Source organism: Parasteatoda tepidariorum, chromosome 7 (genome assembly GCF_982258835.1).
Source record: "Parasteatoda tepidariorum strain Cologne lab strain chromosome 7, Ptep-v5.0, whole genome shotgun sequence".
NCBI classification, from domain to species: Eukaryota; Metazoa; Arthropoda; class Arachnida; order Araneae; family Theridiidae; genus Parasteatoda; species Parasteatoda tepidariorum.
Window position 1 is genome coordinate 56171599 of NC_141761.1, and position 22096 is coordinate 56193694.

Consider the following 22096-nt stretch of genomic DNA (forward strand, 5'->3'; position numbering starts at 1 on the left):
AGTTTCTAAGGGCATACGCAGAGATCATTGTGATCCGGAAAAAAAAATCCGGATTTTTCGGTAAACGCGATTCGGAATTTTCCGGAAATCCGAGGTCCAAAAGTGTCAAGAAATTATTGATCACTATTATGTATTAAAAAAAAAAATTATGTTTTATTTAGAAATATTAGAACTCGAATTTACTTGGCATCTCTTTCATTTGTAAATATTTTTTCTAGTAGTGATTAGAGATAAAAGTAATAAATGTGATTAGAGATAAAAGTAAACTTATGCATATTTATTCATTTAAATTATGCTGCATATAGTTTATTTAGAATTTCGTGTTTTGAAATATCAATAATTTAAATTTATAAAGACGTTAATATTTTGCAATGCGTAATTAATGATTTTATTGGAGAAATTTTCAGGATTTTTGAGTTGGGCTCACAATCACCCCTGCATACGTAATTTTACGCTTTTTCACGTTCTCTTTCGAGAAATCCGAATTAAATTCAACTTCGGTTATTTAGCGCAAGATTCACTGAAAACATGTTCTTACTACAACAAAAAGCAGTGACCAAATTACGCATAGAACTGATTCTCGGGTGTAGAATAGATCATTTTTCAAATCGATAAGTGAACTAATAAAGGAGTAACACAAATAAATCTGCGAACCAATGAATAAGCAAATCAACAGATCAAAGAGTCGTTGGTTTGTTTCCATGATTTACTCATTCAAAGATTAATTCGCCAAATCATTGATTTGCTGATTCGTTCATTCATGGATTCGTCAACACGCTTATTCTCTAATATTGTTGCGCTAACACATTGATTCTGTCATTCAATGCTTTGCAGATATGTAAGCACGCACTATTTATTGAGGCGCTGATTTCTAGATTAGATAACTTTTTGATAAACTTTTTCGTTCGTTTATTGATTTGACTGATTCATTCATTCACATATTCGTTGGTCCGTTGAGACCTGTTACTTCCCTCATTCGTCGAAATAATTTGTTGATTCGATCGTTCATCGATTAACTGTTTCATCGATTTTCACGTTTACTAAATTTTTGTAAACGAGATAATGAGCTATAAAATATCAATGATGTAATCTTTAAAATATTTGAAAAAAGAAAATCGTCTGCAAAATATTTGAAATAAGAAAATCGTCTGCAATATATTTGAAAAAAGAAAATCGTCTGCAGCCTCATTTTTCATACGACTCTACCTTAGAAACTAATTGAAAATTTCGAACGAATTTCAAGATCCGGATTTGAATTTGTCCCTTGCAGCCGCCGTGCAAATTTCAGAATGATCGAACAAATGGTTCTGCATGTATGAAGAGAGACACACGTATAAACTCTTTAGTTTATTATTATAGATAACGGTTAAAAACGAATTTCGGTTACTTTTTAAATGTTTACATTAAATGTTTAAACTTCTCGTTTGTTTCAACAGTTCTTTGCATTTTAAACACCGACTGTATCTGCATGTTCTGTATCTGCATATATCTTAACAAAATAAAAACCTAGCAAATAGCGAAGTATTAACCTCTAATTAGATGGATTAGTTCAAAAGTAACTGTGTTAATTAAAAACGATATTATTAAATAGCTTCATTAGGATGTCCTTCTGGGTTTAAAATAATGAGTTTTAAATGTATATTTCAACAGATTATCCCTCTACCTTACATTCCAAAGAAAAAAAAAAAAAAAAATGGAAGAAAATTTGTAGCGGTTTACTGAGAGCAAGGGGAAAAAATTATTTTAACATTTCCCATTCTAATCCTCAAGATACGAACTTGATAATTAAAATTCTATTTTTAAGCCGATTCCGGTTTTCGTTGTGAGATTGACTTAAAGCAGCGGAGAATTTTCATTAAAATTCGTTTAATTGGTTTGATAAGAATCAACAGACTAAATTGCTGCTACCCTTGTGGTTTTCAATGTATTTCCGTATTGCTAGAAATGAAGTTCGCAAACGACGCAATTAAGTTTCTAAATTAGGTATTTTAATTTTCCATTAATTTGGATTTTAATAATTTGGTAAAAATTTTCGTTTTGCGGGATTATTTGTTATTTAAATGTACAATTGAGATGGAAGAAGGTTCTTAATTATATTTTAGTGAATTTGAGTAAAATAGCTTAACAGTTTTTATGTTAGCCTTGTTTATGTCACCCTTAACCTAGTTTTTATGTTAGTCTTGCCTTTTATTTCTTGCACGCAAGCTTCCGACAGAGCAAATAAATGCGTTCGTATTGTCTGCGTTTTCATTTGCTTCCATTAGAGAAGCTTTATTGGGTTACTCGTCGATTGTTTGTTGCCAGATGAACTTGGAATCTTCTTCCATTCTAAAATACGAAAATAAAATAAACCCATGTTGTATGCTGAAATACGAGTAAATTAACATCTGTCCTCCCAGAAATTTCAATTTTTCCAAAGTCAAAACATACTTCCACTAAGCTCTTTAATTTTGATACATTTATGAAATATTTTTCGCTTAATAAGTTGAAGGTAATGTTTTCCCTACATTTCGTCATCATTAGTTTTTTTTTTTTTTTTTTTTTTTTTTTTCCCCTAAATGCATGTTTTAATTTAGTTAACGCTATTGAACCTTAAGAACCTTTTTAACACCAGCAACCCAGTAAAAGATTAAAGAATTTAAGAACACCGAATTTTAAGATGAATTTATGAAACCTTGAAATTTTTCTTCCACCCCATTTCCACCCCATTTAATTAATTATTTATTATTCTTTTGTTGTCTTTTTTGTAATAAAAGGTTCTTATTTGTTCGTTGGTAAATTAATTTTTTTTATTTTAATGTAGGTTAAATTTATTTCTTTTCAATTGTTTAGATAAAAGAAAAGTAATTTTTTCCATGTTTCTGCAATGTTTCTGTTCAAGTAGTAACGTACAGGTATGAGATTTTACATGATGCATCATGGACAACTACGATACAATTAATTTTGATCTATTATTACTTTTCTCCGTTCATTTTAATCGCATCTCTCTTCTACTATGTTTTTTTTTCTTTTATCGACAAGGACAGCAGCTTCAAAGGTAAATTAATTATTTTCAAAAATGAACGTATTCACCATTATAAGTCTAACTTTTATTTGTGAAATCAGTAAACATTTTCTCCCATAATCACTGCCACTCATACTACTATACCGTTCAGATATTTCGGGAAACGTAGTTTCTCTTTTGTCAAAACCCCTAACTGCTACTCCACAGAAATCCAATATGTTTTTCAGAGCAAAAAGAAATTTTAACCCCCTTTCAATTTCAACCCCCTACCCTAACTTTTCTATTGTATACATGAAACGTGGGGAGATTTTGCATACAAGGAGGTGTCTTTATAGTAGAAAACGGATTGTCGATATCTAAAGAAAAGTTTTGATGGGTAGCCCAGCTAAGAGGGATGCGGTACTTGGGTGTCGATATTCGCACCGTTTTTATTTCTTTTAACATTCAGGGGTAAAGGGAATGCCTTTCAATTTACAAAACGAGAGTTTTAGGTGGGAATCTTTATTTTGTCGTAAGTTAACAAGCAATTTCTAGCGTTACCCTCTTTCTCGTCTTATTTTATTTAATTTTAGATGTCTTAACGCTTTAAAATGTTAGCACAGTCAAACCCCGCTATAGTGAACACGGTTTATAGTGAACTCCCGGATATAGTGAACGAAATGTTCGCTCCCGTGCCTTGCTACACACGTATAATATTATGTTTAAGAGAGGAAGTTGGATATTATTAACTTTTTTCTGTCTTCGACTGATTTAATTTCTTCATTTTTTTGTAATAATTTTGAAATTTCTACTTCAAAATAAATACATGCACCAATTTTTAAAACCACCAACAGCATGGAATGTAGCAATAAGCATTTTTCTGGTTTGCTTCTTTATTCAATAACATTATTGAGTTGATTCAGCATTCAAAGAGACGCAATCTTCCAGTATCTGGACAATTGCTTGAAGTCAAAGCCGGTGTATTAACTAAGCGATTTGGTGAGATTACTTTTATGTGCTCGAATGGATGATTAAACAGATTATTTAAATAAATGACCAATAAAATGACTTCGAAAATATTCCATATTGAAAAATGGAGCGTTTAACAACATTTCGTATTTTTTAAATTAAAGTTAGTCTTTACTTAGATGACCTTTGTGGTGGTATAAATGTTCTTAGACCAATTAATTGTAAACTATGGCGACAATTATAAAATGAACGTAAAATTCGCCTTTATTATTAATAAAATTGCGTTTTTCAGCATGCAGATTTTGACGCTTGTAACTAACTAAAAATTACTGATTTTATAAACAGACAGTAAGTTTTATCAATGACTACATCTTAGACATATTAGCTTCGAATTGGATGTTAAAAGATTAACATGAATTTATTGAATATAATGAGTTTGCGTTTATTAGAATAAATGAATAAATATTAATAGGGTAAATTATGCTTTATCCGGCAGATCCGATAAATGAAATTTTGACTGTCAAATAAAATGAAATGAAATGAATGAATTTCATATGAATCAATCTTTATTATAAAAATGAAATTGATAATAACTTTCTGGGCAATCTTTCGCCTCTTTAATTATTCATTTGACGAAACAAATCGGGTAAAAAAATAATAATAATCGAACATATATTCTGAATAGTAAGCAGTTACTCCTAATTTCCTATCTATCTTGACCTGTCAATCCTACATGGGTGGCAAAGAAATTAAAAAATAAAAAGTTAATATAAGAAACGATATTAAGCCTCGATTATTATTTTTTTTTTTATGTATGTATAAAAGCGTATTTAGCTTTTTTTTTTCTTTTCTTTTTTTAAAAATTATGCACTCCTTTAAACTTAAGGGTGTTATGAAAAATGTTTCGGAGAAGTATGAAATATTGATGAAAAATTCTTGGAACGATCTGATAAAAGTTAGTGTGTGGCCGGCACATTAAATATAAACTATATAATTTCTATATGGAAAGAGTTATTTTTTAAAGCATTAGTGACCATTATCCTCTTGTTTTTTCAGCAGTCCTCGAAAAACGGTATAAATTTTTTTTTAAAATAATTTTTTTTTGAATTTATCATAGCAGCCAGGTTCTCAACTAGATTATTTGAAAATTATTATTTTTTTAAAATTAAAAAACATTCCTTTTTATGACGTCAAAAACCTTTAAATTGAATACCGTGTCTTGCAATTTTCTTTGTCCCCAAACTCTTAAATATTTTTTACAGACGTACGCTTTGAAACACTATATTTTGCAATGAAAAAAAAATTTTTTTAAAAAGCTTAGCGGTAAAGTTATTATTGGTGAAAAAAATATATATATTCTATAAGTATGCGAGTGTTTTTTCGAATTATTGACCCACCACCTTTTTCCTTCGCGGAAACCTGTATTTAAATAAGAAGCAGATGTTGTGGATAGCTTGTTTTGCCTATTATCGAAGAGTCAAATTGTAAGCTGTGCAGCAAAATAATACAAACGCTAAAAGAAACAAACGCTTTTTTATCTTATTTGTTAATCTGTTGACTTGTTGGCTAAGGTGTGAAAAATGGTTATAAATGACACCGTAGTCACCTGGATGAAAGGTTAATAGGCACTTTTATTTTATTGTTTTTAAAATTTATCGTGTTTGTCAAATGTATCGAGTAACAGTCAATTGTGTGCAGAACTTTTTATATCTAAAATCAGTTGTTTTTTTTTTTTTTTAATTTTATTTTGTAGCAAGATACATTATTATTTGTTTTATTATTAAAATAAAACCACTGAACTTCGTTTATAAATTGTAATTTTAGCTTAACTAAAATGACAGTTAGACATAAATAAATTTTGCCATACACTTTGATTCAAATAAATTAAGTTCAAATGTCAATAATTAACTCAAAATTTGTTTAACAGATATTTAGATTTTTTTTTTTTTAAATGCATGTTACGAGAGAAAAAGAAATATGTTATACCTTTTGTATAAATTTAATGTGTAGCTAACGAGAACTTTTCTATCATAAGTACTTCATATCTATCTAGTAAATTTGTATCGGAACATCTTCAAATTTAATAGTCGAAGAACTTAATTTTTACAACCAACCCAAGCTTGGCATCTGAAAACCCAGTTTATTATACTGAAATATTTTTATGCAGTAAAATCCTGAAACGGTTTCGAATTCGTAAATGTCTTAAGAAACAGTGAACTTTAAATCTTACCATTAAAAAAATAAGTGTGCGTGGATTTTGAAAAATTGTAAGCAACTCCGAAATCTTGTGCGCAACAATTTAGCTTAGTGGAAAATGATGATCTTCTCTGAGACCTATTACTTATTGATACCATATTGATAAAAGTAATATGAAACCATCAACCCAATTAGAATCACATTAATGCTGATTCGTGTGGGGTCGAGTTAGGTTTTGTTGTTTTAGTTCATCAATGTGTTGTTTTTAACCCTATCCTGAGATCCATCTGTTGGAAATGCTGGAATGGATAAATAAAAGTCCCTCAAAAACAAAGTTACAGTCCGTGGTCAGTTGGAGGTCGAGCAGTGACAAGGAAGGGTGTTGGTGTAGCGAATCAGTCTTTTAAGCATCCTCTGTTGGTGGTCTGGCTATTTCGAATTCTAGTTAACGCCCAAAAACAATCGCGTCCTTCTTATTATTTTTCTTTCTGATTTTGCATTCGTATTTATTTTTCGATCTCGTGCTGTTATCTATTTAGGAAGATAGACAGTAAATAGTTCCTGGTGGTGGGTGGGTTACTGCTACCCCCTCTCGAATCATGTTGATGAAATCGCGATTTTCAATTCTATTTGTTTAGCTTTGCTTTTGTAATAGAAATTAAATTAAAGGTAATATCGCAGCATTGTTTTGTTTCGTGATTCATTTGTTTAGGATTTTAATTAATGATCATAGATATGTGGTTTTACTGAGGTCAGCAGGTTTTGTTTTAAATAAATTAAATTTTAAAAAAATTAAGGAAACATTCTTGGTCTTCATTCATTCAATTCTAAAATTTGATTTATTATTATGCTTCCTTTTATATCCTCGTTCCATTTATTCCCTTATTCATTCACTATCATCAATAACCATTTATATGGTACCATTTGGTTAACACATATATCTGCCAGCATGACGGAAATTAGTTATTTGTATAATGTTATTTATAAATTATAAAAAATATTGGTATATTTAGCCGATTTACGTTCCATTTACCGATGGGAACGTAAATAATGTCAGACCTGAAAATTTAAATGTTCAAGTTAAGTCTACCAGCCAGCAGCCGGTAGACTTAATAACTTATAAACCACTTTTTCCTCAAACCAAATGAGTCGGTGATCAATACCGATAGGTGCTTTTCATTTAAAGCCACTTTTTTCCTCGCAATTATATCTTATTAGAAAAAAATTCATATTAGAAATAATCAACGACTATGAAAAATTAATTGAACGATTAAAATATTGTAAATATGTGACAAAACTTGCTTAAACTTACTGACTTGACTTCTATGTTCAATTAAAAAAAAAAAAAGATAGAGGAAAAGGGGATGGGTTGTTTATTTAATTTAAGTCGCTACTTTATTTTGTTGACTCGCCACTATTATTTTCAAGTCTATTGGGCTGTTATGTGCTGATAAAATAATAAATATTATTATTTTCGTCATGGTAGAATATTAAAAAAGGAGTGAGATACTAAAATATAGTTAATATCAAGAAAAAGTTACCGAGTTAAATACAGAGTAGTGCCCAAGACAAGCCGTGACATTGCGAATTCTTTCGGGGGGGAAATGTATGTAAAAATAAAACTGGCAACATGCTTGTGAATTATGTTCATTTAAAAAAAAAAAAAAAAAAATTATACGAAATTATTTCACGCAAGAGGAAGTAAAAAACTGAATCGATGCCGAAAAACAAGTTATCAATGATTTTTAGAGAGAAAAAAACTAATAATCTTTTTAAAAAAAACTAATAACTGGGCTTTTATGAAATATATTTTTTTTACAAAGTGGACGTACTTAGCTTTCAAAAGTCACAGTTCAGGTTTAAACTCGTGTGTTAACTTAAAACTTTCTAACCAATTCCATATTACTATTCAAATTTAGAATTTTTTTTAAATTCTAATTTGGTTTCATATCTTGATATTTTATATCAGTTAAAATTTCATTATTAAATTTAAAAAAATATGATGCGATTTAACTTATAGACTAAAGATTAATTTAGTCTAATAATCATCTTTCTATCTCCCCCTCCAAAACTTTTGAAATAACAGATTTTTCACCGCTTATTTTATTCCTTCATTAAAAATCTCAACAAAGATTCAGTAACAAATTTTTAATTATTTCAGTTAATTTTCTGTCGAGTGTAACAAGTCTTACATTTAATTTATTAAAAAAGATTTTTTTAGGTAAATGTTATCAGACGTAACATAAATCATAATTGTTTTTAAATTTTAATAAGCAGAGTAGTGTATAGTATTTTTTAAGTTTATCTCTGTCCGTATAATCCTTAAACTTTTAGCTACAATATATTTAAAAGCACCTTTGATTTACAGTTGCCCTTTAGAATTTCTTAATTTTAGTTTTGATGAGAACCTCAAAAATGAATAGACATCATTTTCAAGATTTTAATGAATCAACGCATTTTTCACTTAGAAAACATTCGCACTATTAAAAATTTTCAAAATGTGTTGCATTTATTAATAAGCAGAGCTCAATAAATATCGGTAGTTATTAAATGATTTTTTTTTTTTGTTATTATAGTTATTATTCCAGTATAACTTAATTTGTAGTTAGTTATAAAGACATAATTCTCGTTCGTGAATATAATGCTTTTATTCTTAATAAATATTTATATTTCTTTTTATCCATTTGCATTTCTCAGTCGAATATATTATCTGTTTGGATAGCTATCTACAATTATCTATTCTTATATATCTATTTATATTTCTGTCAATTTGACCGCATCATCCTTTCAAGACAGTTTCAAAATATTTCATGCTTTGTCATTGTTTCGAATTCATTGAAAATTACAATCCCTTCGCTTCATTTCTAAGAAAATTCGTGTCAATGTGCTTTCTAGCCGCCAAAATTTCATGCTTCGTCTGCAAATGTCACTTTCAAAGTTGCAACATTTATTAGGATTCGTGCCAAGCAATCAATCAGATAGGGAAAGCCATTTCATGTGCGGCTTCTTTGGGCGGAGCAGCGCATCTTTAAATGACGTCATTTGCTAACTTGTGTGATACCGCCTTCTAAACTTTTCTTAACTCCGCCTCTTTCGGTCTCTTTTATCCAATTGTTTTTTCATCTTGCTATTTTGATTCAAGCATGAAACTATGTAGCCACGCATGCGTCCCTTTTTGTTCTGCTATCAAAAGCTATTTCTATTTTGTCTTTTAGATCTGTAGCGCCATCTACTTGTCGATTATCTAACTAATACATATTTTTAAAGTATTTTTCCATTTTTCAAAAGTTAATTTATATTTATTTTAATTTTTTTTTTAAATTTCTACTTCAATTTAAAAGTAGTATAAATGTTTTTTTTAATAGGATTTATTTTTTGATCTGCCTATAAGAATCGTATTCCAGAAAACTTGAGGGGACTGAACTTAATATTAATTAATATTATATTAAGAATAATATAATATTAATATTAAGAATATGGCAATATCGCTTTCGCAAATCATTTTTCTATTTCAAAGTAAAGTAAAAAATAACTCAAACCAAAAGTAGTAAAAAAGAAAGGGAAAAAAAAAAAACGAAGTTTCAAATACTAATTTTTTTTTCTTCTGAATGTCACATTGCAAACAATATATGACATTTGCACTTGCCATATCTATGATATCCAAAACTACCATAATTTGTTTGTAATTAGTTTGTCCGAATTCGAATTCAATTTTTTCTATAGTTACAATTTTAAACTATTAATGAAGTTTTGCCTGCAGCATAGTGTCCCTATGCTGTGAATGGAGGAGTGAGTTATAAAAACTTATAGTCATAGTATATCTAATCTCAATAAACAAATTAATAATGGTTAATTTACTAAACTTGGCAGTTTTCTTTCGTGACTTGTAAAATGTAGTCCGAATTATCAAAAATAGCGTGTGGTGTTTTTGAATTTCAATTCAATTTTTTGACAAAATCTAGATAAAAAATACATGTTTAAAATTGTAGTTTAGAAGAGTATCTTTGTTTTCAGGTTTCTTAAAGATATCTTTGTTTCATTGTGTAATGTAAGTTAAAAAGAATTTTTCAGCTTTATTCAAAACGGTGTTCAACAAGTAAAACAAAAGCAGAACAAATTCTAAAAAGCAGACAAATGTACAATATTAAATTATGTACCCAAAATTACTAATTTTATTGCTTTATTTTTCGTAGTGTAAGTCAATAGAAGCTCAATTAGTTAACCAGCTATTTTTTTTCCCTATGAAATAATGAAAAACCATTATTTCTATTTCTTTTATTGGATGATTATCTTATTTAAATAGTTTGTTTAAAACAAAAATCAGAGCAGGGAAAACAAAAATGTAACTTATACAGTATGGTTGGTGAAATGTTTGGTTTAATTCTCCTTAATGTGCATTGAGCTGATTTTGAACCTGATTAGTTTATTATATTGCTAAATTTTATTATTCTATAAAGTTAAAAGCTTTAAAAAATATTCTTGGTTAATAATGTACTCTTTTCATTATTTCCAGGTTTCGAATAGATAACACAGACCATATAATTGATGTAAACAAAGGAAACATTCCATTTGAATATGACCAAGTCAATATCATTTGTCCTGTTTACCAACCTGGTACAAAAGAGGAGGAAGCAGAGAGATACATAATATATAATGTAAGTTTTACTATATTTTTATTTTTAATGATTTCAACAGAATAAAATTTTTATATTCTTAGCTCCTTAAATTTTCTGTGACCTGAAATGTTATAAATTTTTTTTAAAGAGAGATAATTATAGTTCAGTTAATGAAATGTATACAAATCAATTTTTATGATTCTTATTAGAATTTGTAATTTATTAGTTATATAATTTTTATGGTTCTTTCAAGAAAAATTATTTTTTATGATTGCAATTATCCATGTGCATTATTCCAACAGCTTCCTAGACAGAAATTATATCCTATGATAGGCTAAAAAGGGGTTCACATCTATGTCCCTTTCGTGTAACATGTTATATTAATTGTCACTTGTTTTTAATTATTATGATATGTATATGTTATAGATGGATACTGTATAACATGTTACTAACCTACCAAAGTATTAGTTAACTAGTATAAATTCCAATTATTTTGAAATAGAAATGATTTTTTTTACACTGATTGGAGGGGGAAAAAAAACATTATAAGCACTTGAACTGAAGAAGTCTGTATTAGTTTTTAATATAACCTTAAATTAGCATTGCCAGACTTTCAATTTTTCAGTATTTCTACTGAATTCAGTATTTTTTAGCAGTGCTTTCAGTATATTTTTGTGTAATTGTACATTAATATCTCATAACATGCTGACAAAATAGACATTTCCTAATTCAGTATGTTTTATTCTTATTGGGTCACATCTGCATTACTGATTCATACAGAAATAGGAATGAAAAAATTCACACATTTTATGCAATTTTTCAGGTTTCCAAGGAAGAGTACGATTCGTGTAGGATAACTAATCCAGAATCTCGTATCATTGCCCTCTGTGATAAACCTCATCAATATATGTATTTCACCATAACATTCAGGTCATTCACACCACAACCAGGTGGTTTAGAATTTAGACCGGGACAAGACTACTACTTCATATGTAAGTACTACATTGATTAAAATTATTTATTTTTTATATTGAACATTTTAATTTTGTATATAAGAGTTTAAAGAAATAAAGGTTATGGAAGTGGATTCAAACAAACAAACAAATATAACTTTATTGAGAACAAAAATACATAAATACAAAGAATATATATTCGTCGTCAAGAGGAAAATCCTGTCCAGGCGACAAAGAAAAGTAATACAATAAATTTAAAATAGAAATTTTAAAAAAAAGAAAAGGGGGTATTACAATCATAAATTATTTTGCTCATCATACGACGTCATATATTGTTGAACGCTGTAATAATAGAAAACAAAAAAAAAAAAATGCATGAAACTATAGATAAAAAAAATAATAAATAAATAAATAAAAAAAAATAACAAAGGTAACATAAGAAATTCATTTGGATTGGCACAAGACTGGTATAAAAAATCAAATGCTTCCTTTAAAGTGAAAAATAGAGATCTATATCGTCAATGTTCATCACAAATTGAAATAAAGCACGCTTAAAAGAAGAATATATTTTGATGTTTTGCAACTGAATTGGTAATTTATTATATATTTAGGTGCTAAGTAAAAAAACTGTTTTCTTGAAATTTCTTTTGTAAAGAGGGGAATCTCATACATTTCAGTTGGTCTCCTTTCAGACACATTAGTTTTTAATTTGCATATTAATTTATTGTTGTGTAAATAGAGTAAAATACGAAAAAATACATTATGGCAAAATGGTAATAGGTTAATTCTTGTATATATATTGGTACTAGTTACACTTGAATTATTTATATTTAGAGAATTAATAATCTTGAAGCATTTATTCTGAACTGAGATTCTACTCATAATTTTAATTGTTCTAGCTACTTATCCACAAATTGTAAATGATTATAGTTTGCAAAAAATACCACAAACTTGTAAAAACAAGTAAAAGAAGAATATTCACTTAATTTAAATTTGAGTACCGGATAGTAAATTATTTTCAAAATTATAATTTTACCTATTTCTAATGAGTTAAAACCTATTTCTTCAAATGAATTAAAATTATTTTTCCTGAAAATTATTATTCTATGTACAATTTGTGTAAATTTTGTCAATGAAAAATCAATTCATGCATATATTTTAGCTGTGTATTTTTATATGTTGACAAAATATGGCTTCAATAAAAAGATTTTTTTTTTTTTTTTGTGCATGCATGCAAAAAAAAAAAAGTTCCTTAAATCCTCAATTTATATTCCTCTAATTATTAGTTAAATAGAACTTAATTTTATCCGTACTTTATTCAAAACAATGTTGTCTTATGTGTTTTGTAAGCTGCTTCCTGAAGTTTTCTAAGCCTGAAGATTCTAAATTCTCTAAAATGTTACATAAAACATACATAAAACAAACAAGTTCTAAAACTACTAAATCTAAACATTTAACTATCATTTAACTTTTTTTTTTTTACATTTTATCTCATACTAACTTCTTTAATAATTGTTATTTTCCCCCTGTTTGGTTTTATTAATGCTTATTAGTTATCTAATATAATGTTAAAAAGTAAGAATTTTTTAATGTAAAAGAATCTTATCTCTTAATGATACATAATTTAAATTATGCATTTTTTAAGCTCTAAATATTGATTAAAATTGTGTTCTAAAATAATTTGTGTTTATGATGTAGCTACATCTGGTGGAGCGTTAGATCAAAGAATTGGCGGAAGATGTGCCACTCACAACATGAAGGTTATTTTTAAAGTATGCTGTGGACCTACTAAATGTAAGTTATTCTACATTTTTTCACTATTTATACAATTATCAATTGAACACTGATATTCACCTTGTAAATAAAAAAGTTGTTTTTTAAGTCTTAACCTCTTAGTTTCAGTTCTTTGAGTTCCCTGAATTTAAAATGCGTGAATTATTAAAAAGATTGCCTTTCATATAGTTAAACTGGGTAAATATTAAAATTAACTGTACATAATGAAGTATGCAAGCTTCTGAATGATTTAAATCCCATCACAGGCATATTAGGATATTTTTTATTAGTATTCTTATGCCTAATTCATTATTTGTAATATTTACTTTGCGCTTCACTTAACTACTTAACACATTTTATAATATGTACAATAACAAATTTTATAATATTGATGTATTCATCTGAAATTCAGTACCTGCCAGCTTCAACAGCCTCCAGTGGATTTTGACATTGACATAGTTGCTTTGATGAATATCCAAAATTGAAACATTATTTCATTCCTGAACTCAGAGAATGTTGGCATTAAGCCTTGAATGAATGTTGGATAATAAAAATTAATTTCATATTTTCTCTTGAAATCCTGAAAACAGTGCATATTTGCCAGTCTAATAGAAAAATAATTGAATCGATATTTTCAAACATTCACAATGTGTATTGAAATTTGTGTTAATATTTTCGTAATTTTAAATTATCTTTTTTTTACATTAGTTCTATCTTTTAAGGCTGTGCAAACTTTATTATTTATTTCTCTAGGTTGAACATTAGTATATAAAAAGTATTGAAAGAATTTTAAAATTATTTCACATATTACTTGAGAAAATGTTTTGCAAAAGTAAATCATTTTAATATTTGTTTTATTTTTTCAAGTAATTGTAATTTTTATTTATTTATTAAGGAACATTTTTATAAAATTATAAATGCAGTAAATTTTAACATGCACTGTTAATTTTTTTTAGATTTAATTAAAATATCTATATTTTCAAGAAAAGTTTTTTTGAAAACATATATATTTTCATAAATAAAATTTTTGTAATTGCTACTTTCTGTGTAATTTTTGTTCAATAATATTAAACTTTTTTTTCAGCATCCACACCTGGATTACCTAGTTCAACAACCACAACTACAACAACTACTGTTTCCACAACAACTGCTGTATTATCAACAAAACCTTATCCTGTTTACCGCTTTAACAGGCCCACCCTGCCTCCTTTTAGGATACCTCCCAGTATTTATACTAGTAAATATCCTCCTTCAAAGTCATATGATTTTCCTAGAGAGGAAGAAAGAGGGAAAATGCCTTCCAAAAAGACAGGTAAAACTGGAATAAAATTATACTCACCCCTTCTTTTTAGAAAAAAATGTGCAATAATTTTTATTGCAGCTAGTCTTCTTTTTATTTATAGCATTCTCACTAAGCCGTTTTTTTTTTTTTTTTTTTTTTTTTCCCCCTTCACTTTTTTTTGTACAATACAATCATTGAAATGTGAAATTTAATGCTTTTTCAGTTTTAATAAATTATAACATAAAATGTTATCTTGACATGAAATACAATATCAAAGGTCATAAAATTAATTGTATGTTCATTTATTATTATTATTATTATGATCTGCTTTTTAATATTTTTGTTTTGTCCTAATCTGCAGATTAATTTAATTTTGGCAATTTCATTCTTTATTCAGGCATGAGATTCTGCTGACTTTTGACAGAATTTCTGATTTATTTTTTCTTAATATTTCTACATTATTTTGTTACTTTACTTTATTATTATTTTCTCTTAAATCATTATTTATATATTAATAGTTTGTTGGTCTGTCAGTGTATAGGGGAAAGTAGGGTAAGACCAGGTAGCTAAGATTTAAAGGCATGTTGAAGCTAAACTGTTCGACCCAGAAACTGGCAGATTTAATGAAGATATTCATTGCTTAGTTGCGTACATTATATCATTACTGAAAAATCATTACTGTACAGCTCTTCCTTGTAAATGATTTTATTTTTAAAAAAAGTCTTGTGAGGTAAAACCAGGCTCACATGTTAGTTCTATTGGAAATCCAGAAATGCTAGAATTTCAGTGAAAAAATAGCAATCATTTCTATTTTATGTGACAACTTAAGAAAATCATGCATATAATTTACATGGGATGTAGTCAAGGCTGCACTCAAGGAGAGGAAAAAAAACAGACAATTTGCCCTGAGTCCTGGTCCTACCAAAATTCCTTACAAAAAATATAGTGTTTATTAATTGATTTTTTAAAAGAAATGAATTGCCGAGAATTTCTTTATGTATATAATAACTGCAATTTTGTGTTTAAAAATTCTTTGATTTAAAAATTTCTGCAGGAGGCTTTAAAAATTCTTCCAAATATGGAAAAAAAAAAGTTTTTTGTTCTTTGAAGCCTGCGGTAAATTTTTCTCCAGAACCTATTAAACCTTTCTTCAGCCTTGGATGTAGTTATCTTCTTCCTCCTTGCTCTGCAGCTTTCATAGGCCATGCGGCCAAAGGGATACTGAGTCTTAACCCGAAAGCAAATGTTATCAAAGCAAAATAATGCTACAATCGGGCTAAATCTCTTTTATTTGTTTGACTATGAATCTTAAATTACTGTATCATAAGCTGATCGTTACAGTTATAAAAAATAATTATTATAACTGTTGTGACGAAATAAATAAGGCAAGCTTGAAAACGAGAGAACATTCGAGAGTTGTTACAGCAAAGCAAACTTATCTACACCGTCACTGTGAATTAATCATCAACAAGATGCCAATATGGTATGTCCTTCTTCTTAACTACTAAAGTGTAATTCAGAGTTTGCCCTTTGGAAAACTGAACTTATTTTCACACCATCGTGGTATCTGGTCTTACCCACTCTCTCCTAGTTATACTATAGTTAAAAACGAAAAATCTTAAATAAATATGTAAATGATTTAATTGTTTCTCTTTGGGCAAAGTGGTTGCACATACTCTTTTATTATATTTCAAGTTGATAAAGTTTTTACACTTTTTGTTCTTTTCCCAATCTCATGCCTGTTTATTTTTATTTAAGTTTGCGGACACTTTTTTTTTTTTTTTTTTTTTTTTTTTTTATATCTAAATTTATGTTTAAAATATTGTTAATGAATGCTGTGTTCTATGTAGCAGGTAAAGACTAAGTTCTTGATTTTTCTGATTTCTTATATGAAGATTGATATGTTTGCAAGTCAGCTGAAATATATTTATTGATTTTGCACTACAAATTATTTATTAAAGAATTTTCTGACCTATATTCTTTAAAATTTATTCTCCAAAGTTTAATAAATTTAAGTGTCTATTTGCTCTTTGTTATAAAATTATCTATACATCTGCTATTAAATTTTTTAAGGAGTTACAGATCAAAATATTTTTTTTTAATTGATTCCTTTTTTTAAACAACAGTCAAACAGTTTATTGAAAATAACTATCCTCCATATTTCTTAAAAAATATTTTCAAAATCTTTATTTTTAATTTGAAGAAAAATTCACATCTTAATAAGTTAAAACTGGTTCATTTTGTGGCTAATGATGAATATTTCTTTAATATGTAAGAAACTTATTTGCTATTTTTGCCTCTTATTGTTTGCCATTTTTTTTATCTAAATGACAGACAATGTTTTTTTATTTTATTGTTTGCCATTTTCTTATCTAAATGACAGACAATGTGTAGATCATAATTCGGCTAAGTGCAAGACCATTATGTAACTAAAATTAGTCCATAGATATATTTTATTTTTTGGAAAAAGGATGGGTTATTTATTCCTTTATTTTCTTGGTCAATATAGTAAATACTTCAAGCAAAGTGAACAAATTTGATCTTTAATTGTTGATCTCTCCACTTCTGAAAGTATAACTATCATAAAAAAGACTTAATTAAATATCTTTTTATATTAAATGTAAATTATATATATATATTTTTTAAATAAAGACATTATTAGTGTTTTCTTTTTGTTCTTCAAATATTCAGCTTTTATTCTCTAATTACTTATTAATAAATTTCTTTGATACTTGAAACATTTTTTTTTTTTATTTAATAATGTTGAATTGTTTCCAGCTATAAATTTTAGACCATTAGTGATATCAAAAAAAGAAGGAAGACTTTTGTATATCTGTTTAAAATGCTGATTTTATTTCTCTCTATTTGCGATTAGTAAATCTCTTTGATGCTTGCAACATTGGTTTTCTATTTTTATTTAATATTGTTAAATTTGTTTCCAGCAATAAATTCTTAATCATAAATTAAATCTAAAAGTAGAAGGGAGGCTTTTGTATTTATGTCTGTTTAAAATGTTATTCAGATTTCAATAAAAAAAAAACTCTTTTTGTCGAATTTTTATTTATTTATTTATTTTTTTTTTTTTTGTTTATTGCAGAAGACAGAGATAAGCTGCCAAATGAAACTAGAGCTAAAAATGAAGAATTGGTCAAGAGTGCAGCCAATTATTCAAAATTACAACAAAACTGTGTTACAACTGTAGCATTACTAATGCTAATTTTATATCAGTTACTAAGCAGGTGAATAACTTTATATAATTAAATGTAAATTATCTTGTAAAAAAAGGAGCATATGAAGTCTGCTATTTTATAATTCCTTGGCTGTGATAGCTGCTGGGAATTGTCGACAGAACTTTCTTTTAAATGTGAAATTTTTCATCTGGTCATGAACTTAAGTGTTTGGTGGACACTGAATGTTTATTGTAAAACCTACACTTTTCATTTCAAGGCAAATCTTGAAATGATTCTTTGGATTTAGACTACCTGAATGCACATTGCGTGCTAGTAAATACAATGTGGCTCAAAGTTGTATAAGAAATACCTTGTGGCTCAAAGTTGCACCGGAAATACTATGCAGCTTATAGTTGCATGGGAAATACGATGTGGCTCAAAGTTGCATGGGAAATACGATGTGGCTCAAAGTTGCATAAAAAATACCATGCGACTCAAAGCTGCGCAGGAAATGCTATGCAGCTTAAAGTTGCACAGGAAATACTATGCGACTCAATGTGGTATGGAAAGTACTGTGCTGCTCAAGGCTGCTGTACTTTGATTTTCCAACGTCCAGTCATATTTGTGTCTAAATCAAGTTCATCTGTGATTTATTAATAGTTCGCTAAGAATTAAGCGGCTCGGATTTCAGTTCCGAAGAAAAAAAAAGAGACAAAATTATTTATTTGTAAATGACCAATGTGTATAAAAATGGGACATATTTATATAGTGGTATTGCTTTCCTTTTGTGAAGTCATCATTTTGTGTGTGGTTCTTCACATAACTTTACAATGCGTAATATGCTAAGTCATTAAAAATATGGACTCTTATAATTTTTCCGATTTGTGTTGTTAAGGAATGATATTCATTATATCACATATCTTAGTGTTTATAAATGTAATTAAATATCTATTACTTATTCAGGTTTAATATTAATTGGATTTTGTAAGACTTGCAAAAAGTATTCCATTCTAGACATTTTTATTGGGAGTTTATTGTAAAAAAAGAATGATATTATGTGATCTTGTTTATTGTATAAATATGTATTAATGAAAATTGCATTAATATATAAGCTAAAATCTGTCACATTTATTTCTAAATGTTGCAAATAGAAGTATTGATGCATTAAATTGTTTGTTGTGCAACTATTGTTCTTAATAACATCTATTTTCTATTTTGAAAAATATGTATTTTACGGTGATAATTAATTCTTATAATATTAATATTTAAAATATTTCTTGTTTTAAAAGAAATTGTTCTTATTTTGTATAGCATTTGCTTCCAATTGTAATATTTGCAAGAAATATTTCAATTGTATTTAGGCATTAAATTTTCGGAATTTTTTATTTAAAAATAGTTAAAGCGTTTTTGTCATTAAATTACACTACATATTAATATTATACATTTTTGGTAACATTATTTATTACTTAATCCTTATAATCAATAAAAATTGCTTTTAAATTGCAAAAATTTTGCTGAAGAAGTGATGAATAATTTATAAATATCACTCTGGTTGTTAATATCTTCTATTAAAGTTTTTTTTGAAGTTAAGAAATTAATTATCGAGTAAAATAAAAATGTTCAATATGTCTTCCATTGCAAATTTTTTAATTTTTAAAAAATTTCATTTTATGAAATTTATATTAATAATTTTTTATAGATTTTAGTTACTATGTAAAACACAAACCAGAAATTCTTATTATCTTTAAGTGTTTATTATAATTATGTGGCTAAGAAATAAGTTCTTATTGATACTTCTCAAATGACTAACGATTTAATTCAGTCAATTAAAAATTTTACTAATTACTTGTTTTCTAAATTAGTAATCCAATAATAATTTGAAGTAAAAAAATTAAACAATAAAAACTGACTTAAATATTATTATTTTTTTTTTAACTTTAATATTTAACCATTCATAATTATTGTAAATAAAAATTAGAAATTGTTATATTCTAGCTTGCCCATGCAAAATATGATGTTATATAATTGAAATCATAATAAAAGTCAAACAAATATGTATTCAAGAACAATTTCTATGCTGGTTGTAGAAAATTTAAATTTAAGAAAATAGTAATTACATGATTGAATATGTGCCAAATTTTTCCACCCTCACTTAATTTAGTTATTTGGGAAGTAAGTGCCTTAAATTAGAGCAGTAGATTGATAAATAGTTTCAAAGAATAAAATTTTGTAATACATTGGCATAACATTTTATTACAAATAGTATATTCTAGCTCTTTTAAATGGATCTATTTGTGTTAGAATATAAAAACTTAAAATTAATATTGCCTATGCTGTGCCAAGTTATCCTTTAAATTTCAAGGAATTTCTGTTAAAAATAATTTTAAATTTTGAAAATTAAGGTGTTGATTTTTTTTTCAGTAGCAGTTGTATAATACTTAAATACATAAATCGTATTGACTTTTTTTTTTAAACTAGTGCATCAGTTATCATTTAGTAAAGTGCAATTTTTGCTTGTTTTGTTTTAAAAACAGCAAATTGCATTTAAAATTTTTAAAAAATTAATTTTTAATTAATATTTAATAAAATAAATTTTAAATTAGCAATCATAAAAATTTCTATGGAATCATTTTTCAGCAATAATTGTGAGAAGATATTATTGCAGAAGATTTAAGATAATTCTCCGCTTAAAGTCTTCTTTTAGGATGTAGATTATTTTCGTGTTGTTACACTCATCTAATGATTTGTTAATCATTATGTTACTCAAATTATCTTTATGTATATAATGTATAAAAATATTCTTTTTGTGAATAGTAATTTAATCCATTGTAATTTTTATTGTTAGTTTTTTTTTCTTACTCTAAAAGACGTAACACAAAAAATTTTTAGAAATTAATAATTGTGAATTGATTAATAAAATTTCCTCTTCTCAGTGTCTAAATGAAACTTTTATTTATTTAAATGATCGCTGAATCTTATAATTTTTCCTCTATAATGCAAAATAATTATATAGAGTAGCCAAAGAAGAAATTGTACTGAAATTTATGAAATTAAATTTTTCTTCTATTTATTTCAAAAAAAACCTACAAAATCTAGTTATTTTTTATGTATTTTTTAAAATTTACAAAACATTTTAGTTTTAAGCTGCTGTTTTATACTAAATATGTTGGAGATTTGAGAAACTGAAATTCTTTTTTTTTAATTATTATTACTTATAGTTATTTTTAAGAAAAATACCGTTTACTCGTTTGAGTATTAATTAAGATCATATGCAGTTGTCAAAGAACAAAATAATCATATATATACTTTATTTTTTTATTATTTATCCCATCCCAATTATTTTTTTTTATCTTATTCAATGTTTGTTAACTACAATTTAGGTGGGTTTTTTTTCAGATCCTGTATTTTTATTTTTTTTAACTTTGTTTATTGTTTAAAAATTATATTGGCAATTTTTTTAGTAACACATGTGTTATATATGATCCTCACTACTTTATAAGTATTAAAAAAAATTATATTTAAAAATTAGCAATCTCTTTTTCCTGATATCAGATTATCCCATCTGATTTATCTCATTTTTCTTTCTATCTTGTGCATTTTTTCAAAATTCATATCGTAACATACAAACTTATCTCTTCAAATATGTTGGGCATTATTAAATATGTATAAAGTTTAAAATCATGGGGTTTTTTTTATACACACCAATTAAGTATTTATTAAACACAGCTGCTTTACATGGATTGAAGTAAATATATTTTGTCTTGGGTACTAAATTTAAATTTTGTTTTACTTCATACTATCCTGAGTAAGAAGAAATTACAAGTTTTGCTAATATTTTTTAGTAATTTTGGGATTTATTCCAAAATTTTTATGGCCAGATATTTAAATTTTTCACTTTGTAGTGTAAATTTCCTTTTTATAAGATATAAGTGAAATGTAGCATTTCAAACTATTTTAATGGAATGGTGCCAAACGCAATTGCAAGTTTTGATGAAATATTTATATGAAAATGCATGTGCTCTATTAGTATACTAAGATTTCATAAATTTTTGATCTCCAAATTTTTTTTTTCAACAACAATTCTTTAATTAAAAAAATTCACATGTTGTGTGGATTCATTTGACAATAATGAAAAGATTCATCATATAAAAGCT

General features: G+C 26.9%; 1 protein-coding gene across 2 annotated transcripts in view; it reads left to right on the forward strand.

The window, feature by feature from the left end:
• The window catches only part of LOC107456521 (ephrin-B2a), a 399131-nt gene extending 380685 nt beyond the window's left edge, over positions 1–18446 (forward strand). For both annotated transcript variants that reach the window (XM_071183445.2, XM_016074397.5), the window contains exons 2-6: positions 10662–10803; positions 11588–11756; positions 13416–13511; positions 14575–14802; positions 17870–18446. In XM_071183445.2, the coding sequence (XP_071039546.1) occupies positions 10662–10803; positions 11588–11756; positions 13416–13511; positions 14575–14802; positions 17870–18015 (781 nt within the window). In that variant the 3' untranslated portion in view covers positions 18016–18446. The remainder of the gene's footprint in view (positions 1–10661; positions 10804–11587; positions 11757–13415; positions 13512–14574; positions 14803–17869) is intronic.
• Positions 18447–22096: the final 3650 nt, after the last annotated feature.